Source organism: Silene latifolia, chromosome Y, assembly GCF_048544455.1.
Source record: "Silene latifolia isolate original U9 population chromosome Y, ASM4854445v1, whole genome shotgun sequence".
In the NCBI taxonomy this organism is placed as follows: Eukaryota; Viridiplantae; Streptophyta; class Magnoliopsida; order Caryophyllales; family Caryophyllaceae; genus Silene; species Silene latifolia.
In genome coordinates this window covers 297,828,171-297,843,088 of record NC_133538.1, presented here as the reverse complement: position 1 = coordinate 297,843,088, position 14,918 = coordinate 297,828,171, and the positions used below count along the sequence as shown (strand labels likewise).

Below are 14,918 nucleotides of genomic sequence, written 5' to 3'. Positions count from 1 at the left end.
ACTCTATCACTGGTTAATGTTCTTTGGATTTTACCCTTCCTTTACTCTTTGGCTACTCAGATTTGGATTTTTATTGGTATTATCAATCTCTTTTAATCTCTTAATTTTTAATCATTTGCTTTAATTCCTTCTTCCCTTTTATTGTTATCATAATTGCTTTAACTCATTTCTTATTAGTTTATTATCATGTCTAATTTCAATTATTTATTTGTTGTTATTGTTAATTCAATGATAATGAGTAGCTAATTTTCTTCTGCTAAGGTTATAGGGGATCCATAATTATGAGGGAATAGTAATCGATTTATAGGGTTAATGCTGGTATAATCTTCGTTGTTAATTGCTGCATTTATCTATATCTGTTTAATTGAGTCGATGCAATTAGACATTTATATCTTAGTGACCCTTGACCTGGACCGAAAGGTTGGAAAAGGCGAGACTAGTAGTGAACAATAGGGTATTGTAGTTAGGGCGAAAGCTAAGCTATTTACGCTTTAGGGCGAATTGAGACCGAAAGGAGATATTCACTGCTCCTTAGATCGTATTTGCATTGACCTGAGACCTAGATTACTTGACCGAATGATTATGGTGAACCGTCTATCTTAGCTGTTTTTCTCTCCTTGGTTAATCTTTATTCTCTTATTTTCTCTTCCTTACCTTCTTATTAGTTTAGAATATCACGATTAAAAAACCCCCAATTTGGTTACCTTGACGAACTTAGATTAAGCTGACAATTTCCTACCTCTCTGTGGATTCGACCCGACTTCCCTAGCTATATTAGTTAGAGCCAGTTGGTATTTTTGACAGGTACGCGATAGCCGTGTCATTGGACATTGGAAGAGGAATTGTTCCAAGTATCTTGGTGACATCAAAGCTGGAAAAATCACTCCAGTAGGTAAATGACTATCCTTTCTTTTATGTTTCTAATTCAACTATGGTATTTTGATACAAAGTTGTGATAATATATCCTCTTTTTATTGTAAATAGGGTCTCCTCCAAGCAAAGACAAGGGAAAGGAAAAGCAAGCTTGAGAAATCATCGAGGAGCTAAGAGTAGCTTCCAATGAAGCTTGGCTTTTTATTATTGTCTTATTTTAATTTATGTTTCGGATTTTTAGAACTATTTTGATTTCCGTGTTCGACGTGGAAATGGTTGATCCTTTCTAAACAATTGTTGTATTTTGGATTTTGGTGGCTTGGTTTGCTACCCAAGTCACCCCTTTTATCGTATTTCCTTGTTCTAAAAATTCGTATTTATATGCTTGCACATAGAAACATATGAACATCCACTTAAAGTGATCTAATAGACAACTATAATGATGGGATTCATTATATGTCCACAAGCTTAAAGCTTGTGTATGATCAATTATAAAGTAATGTTGAGTTAATGAACTCTCCTAAAGGAATTTCAATCACCAAGTACTCCTCCTTGTACTTCAAAATCATTATTTGTGTCTCATAAGCTATCTTTGAGTATCTAGTGTATTTATTCTAAAGATAGAGTGGGAGAAAAATGACGACACAAAGAATACAAAGATAATTTACTTCAATGGAGTTCCTAGTTCTACTAGAGCTGATATCTTGCTTGTTTCTGGTTTTGTTGAAGGGACCACCCCCTTTAAATATCTGGGAGTCCCTATTGTTGCTGGCAAACTCTCAATGGAACAGTGTGTTGTGCTTATTGATAGCATCACTGCTAGAATTAAAGGCTGTGGAACAAGGAAATTATCTTATAGTGGCAAGCTCACTCTTGTCCAATCTGTACTAACTTCTTTGTACAGTTACTGGGCCACTATATTTTTAATTCCTAAAGGTGTCCTAACAAGAATTGATGCTATTTGTAGGAACTACTTGTGGGATGGTTCTGCAGATTATATAAGGTCACCTATGGTTAGTTGGGAAAAAGTCTGCTCTCCGAAATGTGAAGGAGGGCTGGGAATTAGACACAGCCTGTATTGGAATGCAGCTGCCATTTGTAAGCTGGCATGGTGGGTTTATACCAAATCTGACAGCCTGTGGGTTAGATGGATAAACCATGTATATCTGAAAGGTCAAGATTGGGACTCCTACTCACCAAAAACTGATGTTTCCTGGAGCTGGAAGACTATTTGTAAGATTAGAGGTACTTTTTCTGTGGGTTACAGTGCTGGGCAATGGACTGCAAACCCAGCAGGATATAAAGTATCCAGTGGGTATCAGTGGCTCAGACAGAAGCAGTCACTGGTCCTTTGGTCTAAGATTGTGTGTAATTCTTGGAGTGTTCCAAAGCATACTTTTACAAGATGGCTGATTACAAGGGAGGCTCTACCATTGAAAGCCCGTCTTTTTCAGCAGGGAATTAGCGAAGATGAGAGATGTTTGATTTATGGTAATGCTGCTGAAACTCACACTCATCTATTTCAGCAATGTGTTTTTCTGCTCAAGTTGTTAAAGAAGGTCAGTGCAATCTTGCATATTACTTTGCCTGCTACAAATCTTTTACTTTGGATTCAAGCTAAACCTTGGGCCAAGGTGAAGAAAATGGTTACTATTGCATGAATTCAGGCTATTCACTACTATATTTGGCGACAAAGGAACCAGATTAGGGTTGATGGCTTCCTGAATCACCCTGATAGAGTAGTCCATGAGATTAGGTGTATAATGAGGATACGTGCTATGTATTGGTTTACACTTGTTAAGACGAATAGAGAGAAAGCATGGCTTATGTCAGTTAGCTCCTAATTGTCATAAATTATGCTTAAATTGTACCATTGTGGTAGTTTGTAATAGTTTGTCTTTGGTTTTTAATGAGAAGCTAACCTTTCACCAAAAAAAAAGTTTTGGAAGAAAATGACTAAAGAATAGACTTAACAAGAGATTTGACTAGTTTATGAACAACATTTAACCAAGAGTTTCAAATTGATATTTACTTAAGAGCCTAAATGAAACAAAGTTGCATCCTTGAAAATAAATGAGATTTATAACTAAAAGTTGCAAAGAAAGATATGCCGATATCTAAAAGAGCTAAGTTAAATTGTTAACCACGCTAGTGTCATTACTTAACCTCATTATGAAAATGAAATGGTTAAACCTTCTTCCGGAAAGGGGTATTTTGAGAAGGACGTGTATTAAATGAAATTCACATTTAAATAACGACATTGCTACGCATCTTTATAAAATGAATGAGTTAGAGATCAAAATCTCTTTCCATAAGTTTAAGACTGAAACCTTTTCAAAATAGGTATTTTGAAAGGATATGCTGGGAACATATATGGTTTTAATCTTAATAACTTGGCAAAGCAAAATGTATTTCAATTCTTGAAATGTTTCGATTGAGTAGTCAATTGCGAAACATGTGGAATTAAGTGGGAGTTTGAAATTATCATGTGAAGACATGGAATTTAGTGGGAGCAATCATCTTGTAAAATTTATAACTCATTACTCATTGAGAATGACGAGCTCGCACTATCTTTCACAAAGAAGTGTTTGAGTTTTCAAATTCTGGATGAAAATGGACTATGATGAATCCAATCACATCATGGGATGTTGGATAAGTATTGAGATATACACATCAAATCAAAATACGTAAACATCAAAATACGTAAGTTTGAGGGTGTAAATATCTCACTTTAATTCATGTATTTACTGTTTTGTTGAGTTTATAAGCATGAACAATGCATAACACGATTCAAATTTAGGTTAGACGAGCCAAAAACGAGTTTTGGCCTGAGACAGAAGCTCCTTGCTATGCAAGGAAGCTCGCGCCTCTTGTGGGTCTCGGGTCAGACTCATCCGTGCTTGTTCTCATCTTTCCTCTTTATTTTATTTGTAATCGTTTTTACCATTTTAAATGTTTTAATTCATTTTTATGATAAACATGTTTTGAACATTACAAAAATCATCCTTGGTTCTTTATACCATGACGGTTTATTCCGTGACTCGATATTATTGGTTAATTACATTTTAATGGGTATTTTAACCCCCTTTTATTTTATTTACCATTTTTCTCATTTGTTTACATTTGTTAATATATTAGTCATAATTCATAGTCATCCTTGGTTCTTTATACCATGTCGGTTTAATCCGAGTACGATGATTAACTTGACTAATTACAAATAATCAAACTTAACATAATTAGTTCAAATCAAATATTTTCCTTTTACACATTTTGCTATGCTTTTCAAACATGCAAATCCGACAACGAATATTACTAATATTATAGTAATTATTCCGAGTCATACAAATCATACTTGCAAATCATTTATTCACAAAAAGCGGTTTTAAACAACCTTTTTAACAACCATGAGACGCCCCTTGGTTCGCCCCATGGCTCGCGCCCCAAGAGGCCCTCTGCTTTCATATTTCAAAACCTGGGTAGAGCCCCTTACCTCGCCAATAGGCTCGCGCCTTAACAGGGCTGCCGGGTACTGTTCTGCCTCATTTTTAGCACTTGTCTAGGACGATCCTGATTACGGTTAATCCGAATACATGACGGATCAGATTGACAAGCTTACGTTTTTACACTTTGTCATCTGCCTCATTTATTTGTTTACCTTTTTTCATTCTTTGTAAAAAGTATTTAAATGAAAGGTAAACAAATAAATGGGACGACCGAAGGGGCTTAAAAGACTCTACTAAGTGCCCAATATTTACGAATTCCTCTCAAGGAAAATGAGAAACTTCAATATTCATAAAAGAAACTGCAAGAGCCAAAATCTACATAAACAAAGAAATTTGTGATAGCCTATGAACCATGTACCAGGTTAACCATTCCTTTTTTTACTAGGTTGATTTGTCTGACTTTGAAGTCTAGAAAACATAGTCTCAACTCGTAAATAATCCACGTAAAAATCAAGATTTTACTTACCATTTAAAGTAATGTTGAGATAAACTACATTTTTATATTCAACTTTACTTCAATGATAAAGTTTCAAAATTATAGTTTCTCTTAAAATGTTTTAATTAATGTAAATTGTTCTAACAAAATGAGCTATTTCATGTTATTCTTAACAAACTATAATAGACCTATGTATCTATTTTTATGAGTAACCAAACAATCAGTTTATGTTTTGCCATTATACGTTCTATTGCAAAGTTTTAAAAGCAAATGTTAGTAAAACGATTTTATTTTAGGCTTGTACATCGTACGGGCATTAATCTAGTAAATTTATCTATCTATCTATATTAATAAAGTAAGCTTTTTTCGAGCGAATACAGAGAGTCCAACTTTTTAGAAACACTTTCGAGTCTCCAACTTTTTCAAACTACATACAATAGATTTAAAATTTAATTTATTTATTTTTAATATTATGAATTTTAAAATACAGTTTTAGAGGTATACAAACTGAAACATTACATATTTTATTTTTGTTATTTGTTATTCTGCTTTTTCTTACGTTCCGTTGTATTGATTTCAGTGTTTTTTTGGTGAAAATGGTAAGCATATATTAAATTAAACCATTCGAATGTTTACAATCAAAGCGCACTAGCTAAGAAAGCCATACATTTTTCAACAAAACCCTAAAATCCCTAAACAAGAGAAATTAAGCTACCAACAGACTAATGGGTAGAATTGCTAGAATCCATCTTGATCAGGTACTCAGGCCGTCGTAGATAAGAATGGATTATGCAAATATTGCGAGCCCACCAGAGGGAGTACATAAGTGCTAATAGTCTGGCAGCCACCTGATGCTTAGTGGCAGCTGAAGGAAAGGGGTACTGCAGCCAGCACTGACTAACCTAAGTGCAAGGGATATTACCCCCCAAGCTAGTAGCAACCAAGTCCAAGCATCTACTACTATACGTGCACTTAAAGAAGAGGTGATTATGAGATTCCTGTGCATTCTCACACAACACACAGGACACATCAGAGGTGATCCCCATTCTGTGCAATCTATCACGAGTTAGCAATCTTTCATTTTCAATTAACCAGCCTATGAAGTTGTGTCGAGGGAGAGCCTCCTTTACCCAAGTGAAAGAGAACCAGGGAACAGTTGCAGGATAAGGTTTCAACCAGTCATATCCACTTTTAATGGTGTATTGGTTCTGGTCATGAAACCATCAATCCCCTATATATCGAGGAGCAAAAAGCTCTTTGATCCTGCAGAGTTTCCTCTATGCCCAGCTACCATTCATATGAGGGTTATACTGTTGCCAAGAGTCTGTTTTGATATAGACAGAGTGTACCCACCTTACCCAGAGGTGGTCCTTTTTTTGAGCAACCCACCAGATGTACTTAACCAAGGCAGCTTTATTCCATTGAATGAGGTCCTTGATCCCTAAACCACCATGTTTCTTCTCATTAAAAATTTGGTCCCAAGAAACTAGTGCATTCCCATTAGCATTATCCAAGCCGGTCCATAAAAAAATTCTTCAGATGCTTGTTATTTGTTTGAAAATGGCTATTGGAAGAACAAAAATTCTAGCCCAATAAGTATGGAGATTTGATAGAACAGACTGAATGAGAACCAACCTGCCAGCATAACTGAGTTTCCTACACCCCAAAGACCTTATTCTCTTGGAAAACTTGTCAACTAAAGTAGAGCATTCCAAAACGGAGAGTTTCCTAGCAGTAATAGGTAGACCCAGATACTTAAAAGGTAAAGAACCCTTAACCATACCAGTGACCTTGAAAACTTCATCAAGAATGACTTTGTCAACTCCATTACTGTAAATAATAGATTTACCCTTGTTCATTCTCAATCATTATGCTCTATAAAAAGACTCAAATGCTCTTAACAATCCTGTAATGGACTGTCTGTCCTCTCCATAGAATAATAGCAAATCATCTGCAAATGCTAGGTGATTAAGCTTGATTCTACCACAAAGAGGATGATACCTGAAGTCCACATAGTCCCTTATCTGATCCAAGATTCTACTCAAATACTCCATGCAAATTACAAACAAAAAGGGGGGGGGGGGGGGGGGATAGAGGGTCCCCTTGCCTCAAACCCCTAGCCCCCTTAAAATACCCAAAAGATTCACCAGTAAGAGAAAGGGTATAGGAAGGGGAAGTGATGCATTCAGTGATTAGGTTCACAAAATGGTCAGGGAATTTCAGGGCATGAAGCATATCATGAACAAAGCTCCATTCAATGGAGTCATAAGCTTTTTGGAGATCAAGTTTCATAATCACTCTGGAGGAACAGGCCTTTCTATTGTAAAGTTTAACTAAGTCCTGGCAAATGAGGATGTTCTCCACTATATCTCTTCCTTTAATAAAAGCACTTTGAGAGTCACTGATGATTTCAGGGAGGATTACACTCAATCTACAACAAATGAGTTTGCTAATGCATTTATAAATGGTGTTACAGCATGCTATGGGTCTAAATTGAGTCACATCCTTTGGGGAATCAACTTTAGGGACAAGAGTGACCAGGGTGGAATTTACCTGTTTCAACAGTCTCCCAGTACCAAAGAAGTCTTGCACTGCAGCAATAACACCAGGTCCAGTCACTTCCCATGTGTCCTTGAAGAACTGGCTATTATATCCATCAGGACCAGGTGCTTTGGTGCCACAGATGTCAAACATAGCATTCCTAACCTCTTCTCCTGTCACAGCTGCCAACAGTAAATTATGATGGGTCTCAATTAAGACTCTCCCAGCTTGAACCACAGGTAAACTGATCGTATCCACCTTCTTAATAGTGCCCAGCAATCCCATGTAATAAGAGATAAAAGCCTCCTGGATAGCATCATTTTCAAAACATAACTTGCCATCAGAGTCAGTGATTTGAAACACTTTATTATGAGCTCTCCTATGTCTGATATTGGAGTGGAAGAACTGGGTATTCTCATCTCCCATTTTAAGCCAATCAAGTTTTGCTTTCTGAGCCAAAAACTGATGACAGGCATTCTTGGCAACAACATACCCCTCAATAAGCTTCTTTTCCCGACCAATGAGGTCCTTATTCAGAGGCTGATTGATAAGGTTCTCCTGAACAGTGTTAAGAGAAATTTTGGATATATGCATCTTATTTTCAATGTCACTAAACTTATTCTTATTCAACAACTTTAGCTCTTTCTTCAGGTTAGTAAGTTTATTGACCACCTGAAATATAAGAGTGCCATGAACATGGTGATTCCAAATCCCATTAACAATCTGCTTCAAACTAGGATCTAATGCGCACATGTTGAAATATTTGAAGGTAGGTTTCCTCTTAATATCATTCCCAAAGAACCTGATTACACACGGGCAGTGATCAAAATCTCCCTCAGGCATGAAGTAAGCATAGGACTCTAGATAAGTATTTATTCAATCAGCATTAATGAGGCATCTATCAATCCTACTATAGACTCTGGTACCCACATCATGTTTATTATTCCACGTATAATAAAGACCCAATAGCCTTAATATTAGTCAATTCAAACTGTAGGAGACACTGCTGAAAAGGTCTAATCTAAGATAAAGTGACATCAGAACCAATTCTTTCAAGAGTTTGCAAAACATTGTTGAAATCTCCCCCAACTATCCAAGGGCTAGTTAAATGAGTACTGTACTGCCCTAAGCTCTTCCATAAATCAGTTCTTTGGGTAATCTTATTATAACCATAGACAATAGTAAGATGAAACTGAGTCTGACTCCCCCTATTAAGAATCTTAGTGTGAATAATTTGAGCACTAACATCCAGAATGTCTACCTCAAATAAGCCAGGATTCCACAAAAGCCATATCTTGCCCCCACTAGCAGCAGAATTGTTGGTACATATAGCCCAGCCAGAACAAATATTATTTCTTACTTTATTCCAACTATTAGGTTTAACCTTAGTTTCCACTAATCCAAATAGCCCCATGTTATTATTATATAAGAAGCACTTAATGTCCTTCTATTTATTCAGGCTATTGAGGCCCCTAATGTTCCAAAACCAATATTAACCATGGTCCAATACCCCTCCTATTCCTCTCCCAGTCCCCTTACTCATTTGGGCAGATTTTTGAGCCATATTGAGAGCATCAAGAAAAGTAGGTCCTGAAACCTAGTGGGATGAAGACCCAGTTCTATCTTGTCTCATAACTCTAGTCACAATCCCTACTGGAGTGTGTGGTACAGTAGCTCTGGGTGCAGGAGTGGCTGCAATCTGTTTCCCCTTATCCAAGGTTTTTGGAGGGGGGACATTCAGTGACTTCTTAAGGACAACCTTCCTCTGCCAGACCTGTTTAGGTTTAGCAGTCACAGTCTTCTTCCTACAAACCTCCTGAGTATGACCAATACCCTGACAGAGAGAACATTTCACTGGAATCCAATCATACTCAACTTTAACCTTGTGAGTCTTACCCTTCTCATCATTGAATTGTATAGAATTTGGAAAAGTTTTCCCCACCTAAACATCCACTAGGACCCTAGCAAATCCCAAAAATGTCTTATGTTTGGTAGGTTCATCACATTTAACAAATTCACCAACCAGACCACTAATTTTCTTAAGACATTCCTGACCCCAGAATTTTAGGTCCGGACCTGAAAGTTTTATCCAAATTGGTACATTTTTTGCATCAGTCTTAACAAGGTCCACATCGGGAGACCATTCCTGAATAATGACAGGTTTGTTGTCAAATATAAAGTGACCGGCCTTAACAATCTCCTTCATCTTATCAATACTCTTAAACCTCACTATGAAAATCCCATTGGGCATGAATGATATCTTATCAACTTCAGAATCTTTCCAAATACGCTTCAGATAACCAGAGAGTACCTTCCAGGGAGGATTTGCCCCCAGAATATACCCATATAACGACGAAGCCCAGTAATTGATCTCGGGGAGAACATCCTCCTCAGAGAGAGTCAGAGGAACCTTACCAGAATCAGGCGTTGGAGATTTATCATTTTTCTTCTTCTTTCGAACTTCCGTCCATTGGCCCTCGTGATTCGCGACAGGATCCCCTTCCTTCTCCGGAATTGTCTCCATAGGTTCAGGCAGCTCCAAAGGGATGACTATTTTCTCCTCTTCCACTGCATCAATGACCGTACTCTCATCCTCTAGTATTCTAAGAGCATCAAATCGGAATTTAGACGCAGATCCTGAAGAATCGCGACTTTTATTTGCTGAATTTTTTTGTGTTTTTTGTAGTTTTTCGTGTTTTAGCCATTGTTAGGGTTTCAGAAAAGAAAGAAAAGTCTCTCTCTAAGTTTCTCTCTCATCGCGACTTCGTTATTATTGATTGCAGTTATCCATATTGTTCTTCATATAATTCTTGATATTGGGTTTATGAATCTAATCTAACTGATTTTCTTTCTTCTTCTGTCAGATTAAAAAGATATGACCAATCCATGATCCCATTATTCATCAATATATGCTCAAACATTTAATGTTATTCAATGTTAGGTTTTTTTTTTGTCTTCGCATCCCATCATAAATTTTTCTTTATGAGTTCTAATAGTTTTCTGTATTAATTATTTTAATTTGAAACGGTACTCCATAATATATAAACTTGAAATATAACCTTACCAGTTTGTCTTATGGTTTAATATTATCTTAGAGATTTGTGGTTTGGATTGTTTTTTTTTTTGTTACGAAATTTTGTTCCACTTTTTATAGGAGATGTTGATATCGGAATCATTAACACCGATCACCAATTAGATGGAGATCCATGACAATAACGAGGCACATTACATTGTTAAATTATAAGAGGACTGCGATTATATGCCTAAAACATGCAACGTTCATTAGCTGGGCCTAAATTTACGATCACATAAGTAAATTTGGATGATTGTTAAAGGCCGCGATTACGAATAACGAGGAGTAGCCTTCATGTTACGTTCATTCATGTTTTCATTTATATCATTGGCCATAAAATTGCACAACCACAAACATAAATTGTAGTGATTTCTAAAATATCAAAATCATACTTAGCAAATAGCCAGCTTGCACAAATAATGGACTATTTGATTTGATTGTTATTATAAGAAAATAGATAAAAGTAAATATTGAAAGGTATTTAACCTTAACAATATGATTAGCCCTCCCATTTCTATCATTAAATCCATATTGGTCTTTCATTAAATTAACACATAATCTTAGAAAAGAAATTAGCTATGCGTCACGGATATTGATATAAATTAGTATAGTCTTATTAACCGTGAAAATTTGAGGCAAGAACTTAATAATATTAATTATTGACTTCTTAAGCAGTTAAGCCTAATGCAAAAGTTATGTGGTGTACGAATATCTTCATAGATCGGGTAATTTTATATTATATATTTCATAGTCGCCAATTTAAAATCTTCTCTCCTCCGTTCTCTTTCAACAAAAATAGTTTCAAGATTATATGAGCATTTTCATATCCATACTCTTTAAAAAGTCCCAAGTTCCTTTACTGTAGCCAGAACAGTACATTTGGCTTGTTCTTCCTGCTTTGCCCATGCTAATGTTCCTCTTTTTAGTTTGTCCTTATTTTCTCTCTCTGTTTGTGTTACGTCTTTTGTTTTCCTTCTTTTTCTTCTTTTCTATCCTTTCTATTCTTCTTTTTTCTTTAGGCGGTGCGATTTTTTTGTTTGCTCGCTCTTTCCTTTTTTTTCCTTATTCTTACTCTAATTCATCTGATCTAAGCACCTCTGATTTCTTTTCATCTATGTTCAAGCCTTTTACTGAGTTGTCTTGAAGTTGTTTTTTTTTTCATTGATCCAGTGATTATTCACACTTGATGTAACACCCCCATTTATTTAGGAGCCTTTAGCAAGACATTCCCAAATAAATAGGACTGTTATCATCTCGGTTTCCCGAGGTAGTGAATAACAAAGTACAACAAAGCAAAGTACTTTAAATTAAAATTTAGCGATTACATGTTTATTACAATTTAACCAACTAAAACTTAATATAAAATTAATTACAACTCGCAGAAGAATAAAGTAAAGTGACAAAAGAACTATGTGGTCTAGACTTCTAGGTAGATTGGCCGAAGTCCTCACGTAACCCTATAAGCTCCCAAGTCAGGTAACTCAAGTACCTGTCAAATCTGCTCCCCAATTACGGTTCATCACAGGTGTTCACGAATACACTGTCAACCACGAGGTTGAATAGGAATAAACTAAAAAACAATATTAATCCAACCAAAGTAGACATCCTTCAAATTCTCATTACTTCATCCGTACAACTCACTTACATCACTGGCAGTAGCACAACCCCCTGAACATCGTGCTATGCTCAACTGGCAGTAGTACTTGCGTACCAGGCTCACCTGGCACTAGTAATTACTTACTATGCACAACTATCTCTGGAAGTAGTAATTACTTACTATGCACATTTGGCAGTAATGATCACTAGCTATGCACAACTGGCAGTAACACCCTCCGTGTTATGCTCAACTTAACAACCATCGAACCACACCATATATAACCAACAATAATGAACAATAACAATCCACTCATACGGCTCAGTTAATAACTTAGCATACAGATATACTCCGTCTCCAATACTCATTCATAATATAAAAACATTAACCTTGTCATCCATCACAATTCATTATACATTCACATAATAATAAAATACGAGTTGAGTAGGTAATTCCTACCTGACAAGTAATTACTCCAAATAATGCGACCTACCGAAATTATCCTTCAATAAACCCGTTCAACAAGTCCGTCACCTATAAATAAATAATATTTATAATTTAATTATTAATTACTCAATTTATTATTATAATTTTATCGATTATAATTTATTTACATTAATTATTTTCTCGTGTACGATATTATGCAAAACCCGTCTTTTATAAATAAATAAAAAATCACTCACCCAACCCAATCACCCGTGAAAGACGTGAAAACAACCCACAAAAACCAACCCCATACTCACGACAAAACCGTGTTCAACACCCCAACAAAGCCTGTCCTTCACGACTCCCCTAGCCATCATCAGCTCCGCCCAAGCCTGCCACCTCCTAGCCTGCAACCCAACGCACCCCGACAACCAACAACCACCAGCAAAACCGCCCCCAATTCTCCATACCAACACGCCCTAAACACTATCCTAAAATCCGACACAACCAATCACAACACCAACACCACACCGCCTCTGGCCACCACCGTCACCACCACTGACCAATGGTGGTTCCAGGAGTGGTCTCACATCCCTTTGACCCAGATTCTCTGCCACAATAGCCACCATACACCGACAACAGCAACCGCAACAACAACTCCCCTGTTTTGCGGTTTTTCGACCACCAACACCACAAACCACGACCTACGTCCACCACGAAGCCACCCTTAAGGTCGACTACACCACCAGCTTCCATCCCCACAATACTCAGGCCAAGACACGTCACAGATAAGAGGTAAACCCGGTTCCATCGTGTTTAGACAATAACATGCCCTATCTCGTAATTTCGGCAACTACCGCGCAAAACAAAACCAAAAACCATCCACGGCCACCCCTAAGTGGTCGAATAATCACCACAACCCTACCCTACCAAGCCCAATGTGATGCCCCGCGATAAAGCGGAAAAATAAACTACTAAATATATGCGGAAAATGAGAAATTTTAACACTTTTATTTAATAGATAGAGTTTAGCATGCAGGAGTCACTAACATTCAAGGGGGAAAATATGCAGAAATAAAAACATAGGTTCATACAAATAAAATGGTCAAAAGTGGCGAAAATATATCCCTCGAATGACATAATGAGAAAGGTGAGTCTAAGCGGTGAACAAGTAATCTAAAAGTCTAGGGTACTCGCTAGCTCACACGTCTAACCCCACATAAGCATCTTCACCAACCTTTCATTCATGTAAACATGAAAGCCACAGTCAGTGGGGAGTAACTCAAGGTTCTCCCAGCCCAAAAACGTCCAAACGAACATAACAAAGAACATAAACAGTTGATCATGTTAAATAAGATATGAATGAATTGAATTACAACTAAACACGGGATCATACAAGTTTAAGATGACAAGAACAAAGGAAAGGAAATGAGATAGGAAAGTAAGCAAGGCATAAGCAACATTAAATAATGGAGAAGGAATGTAAAAGGAGCAAACAAAGACCACTTAACCATGAGCACGTAATTCAAGGAGATATGACCAATGTAACCATCCAAAATGCAAAAACCGTTACTATACTCATTAAAAATCTAATTTTCCCTGGTAGGACGACAATGATAATCACAAAGTCTCAGTCCTAGTCTAAATCTGGCCATATTCTCGGGACAGAACAGTTCCCGATTCGACATGCGGCAAAACAGTCCACATCCAAGACTAAATCGATAGAACTGAAGTCGAGAACCCACAATCGGCAGAACAGTCCGAAAGAAGCGGAATAAATGAGCTAAACCCATACTTGGCAGAATGGCACAAGTAGGCATAAAGGCATATCAAGCATATATGATAGTATTATGGCATTTCTACAAGAATACGACTCTTTACAAGTGATTATCTATAATAATCTTTTCATACTAGTAACATATTAATAGATATTTTATTTTATAATTTAACATGCCGGTTAAATAAAATATAACAGGCGATAATGAATAATTTATGTTATGTGAAATTTATGGAATAAAATGTGACCAACTCAAGTGGCTCATTTATGAGCCCAATACACAAACTATATGCGGCCCATTAAATGAAACATGTTAAGCCTAACACTATAATCATGTGAATCACAACATAAGAATCATATGAAATCCAACCAGTGAAACACAACAAGTCCAATGAATGGAATATATTTAGCCGAACAAATAAAATGTAGTGAATCCATCAAGTGCAACTTAGTGAACCCAAAAACTAAGTAATAGTGAGCCCTACATTTGGCTCATAAAAGAATTACTAAAACAAACTTGGATGAAAACAAGAGGAGTTACACGGTTCTTCAACCGTGCCCAACACCTCGAGCCACCGTTCACCCGCACTAACCATGGGCTGTGGCTAACCCCAATAGTCCACGGCCAGCTCTTGCCCAACCCCACGGTCCAAACTCAACCACCAAAACTCTTCTAAAACGCAACATCAAAGGGT

The 14,918-nt window shown here is 36.8% G+C and overlaps 1 protein-coding gene across 1 annotated transcript; it reads right to left on the bottom strand.

Moving 5' to 3' along the window:
• Positions 1 to 6,347: 6,347 nt before the first annotated feature.
• Positions 6,348 to 6,671, bottom strand: LOC141630988 (uncharacterized). Its single transcript, XM_074443717.1, has one exon. The coding sequence runs from the start codon at positions 6,669 to 6,671 to the stop codon at positions 6,348 to 6,350; it is 324 nt and encodes a 107-aa protein (XP_074299818.1).
• Between the last annotated feature and the right edge of the window lie 8,247 nt (positions 6,672 to 14,918).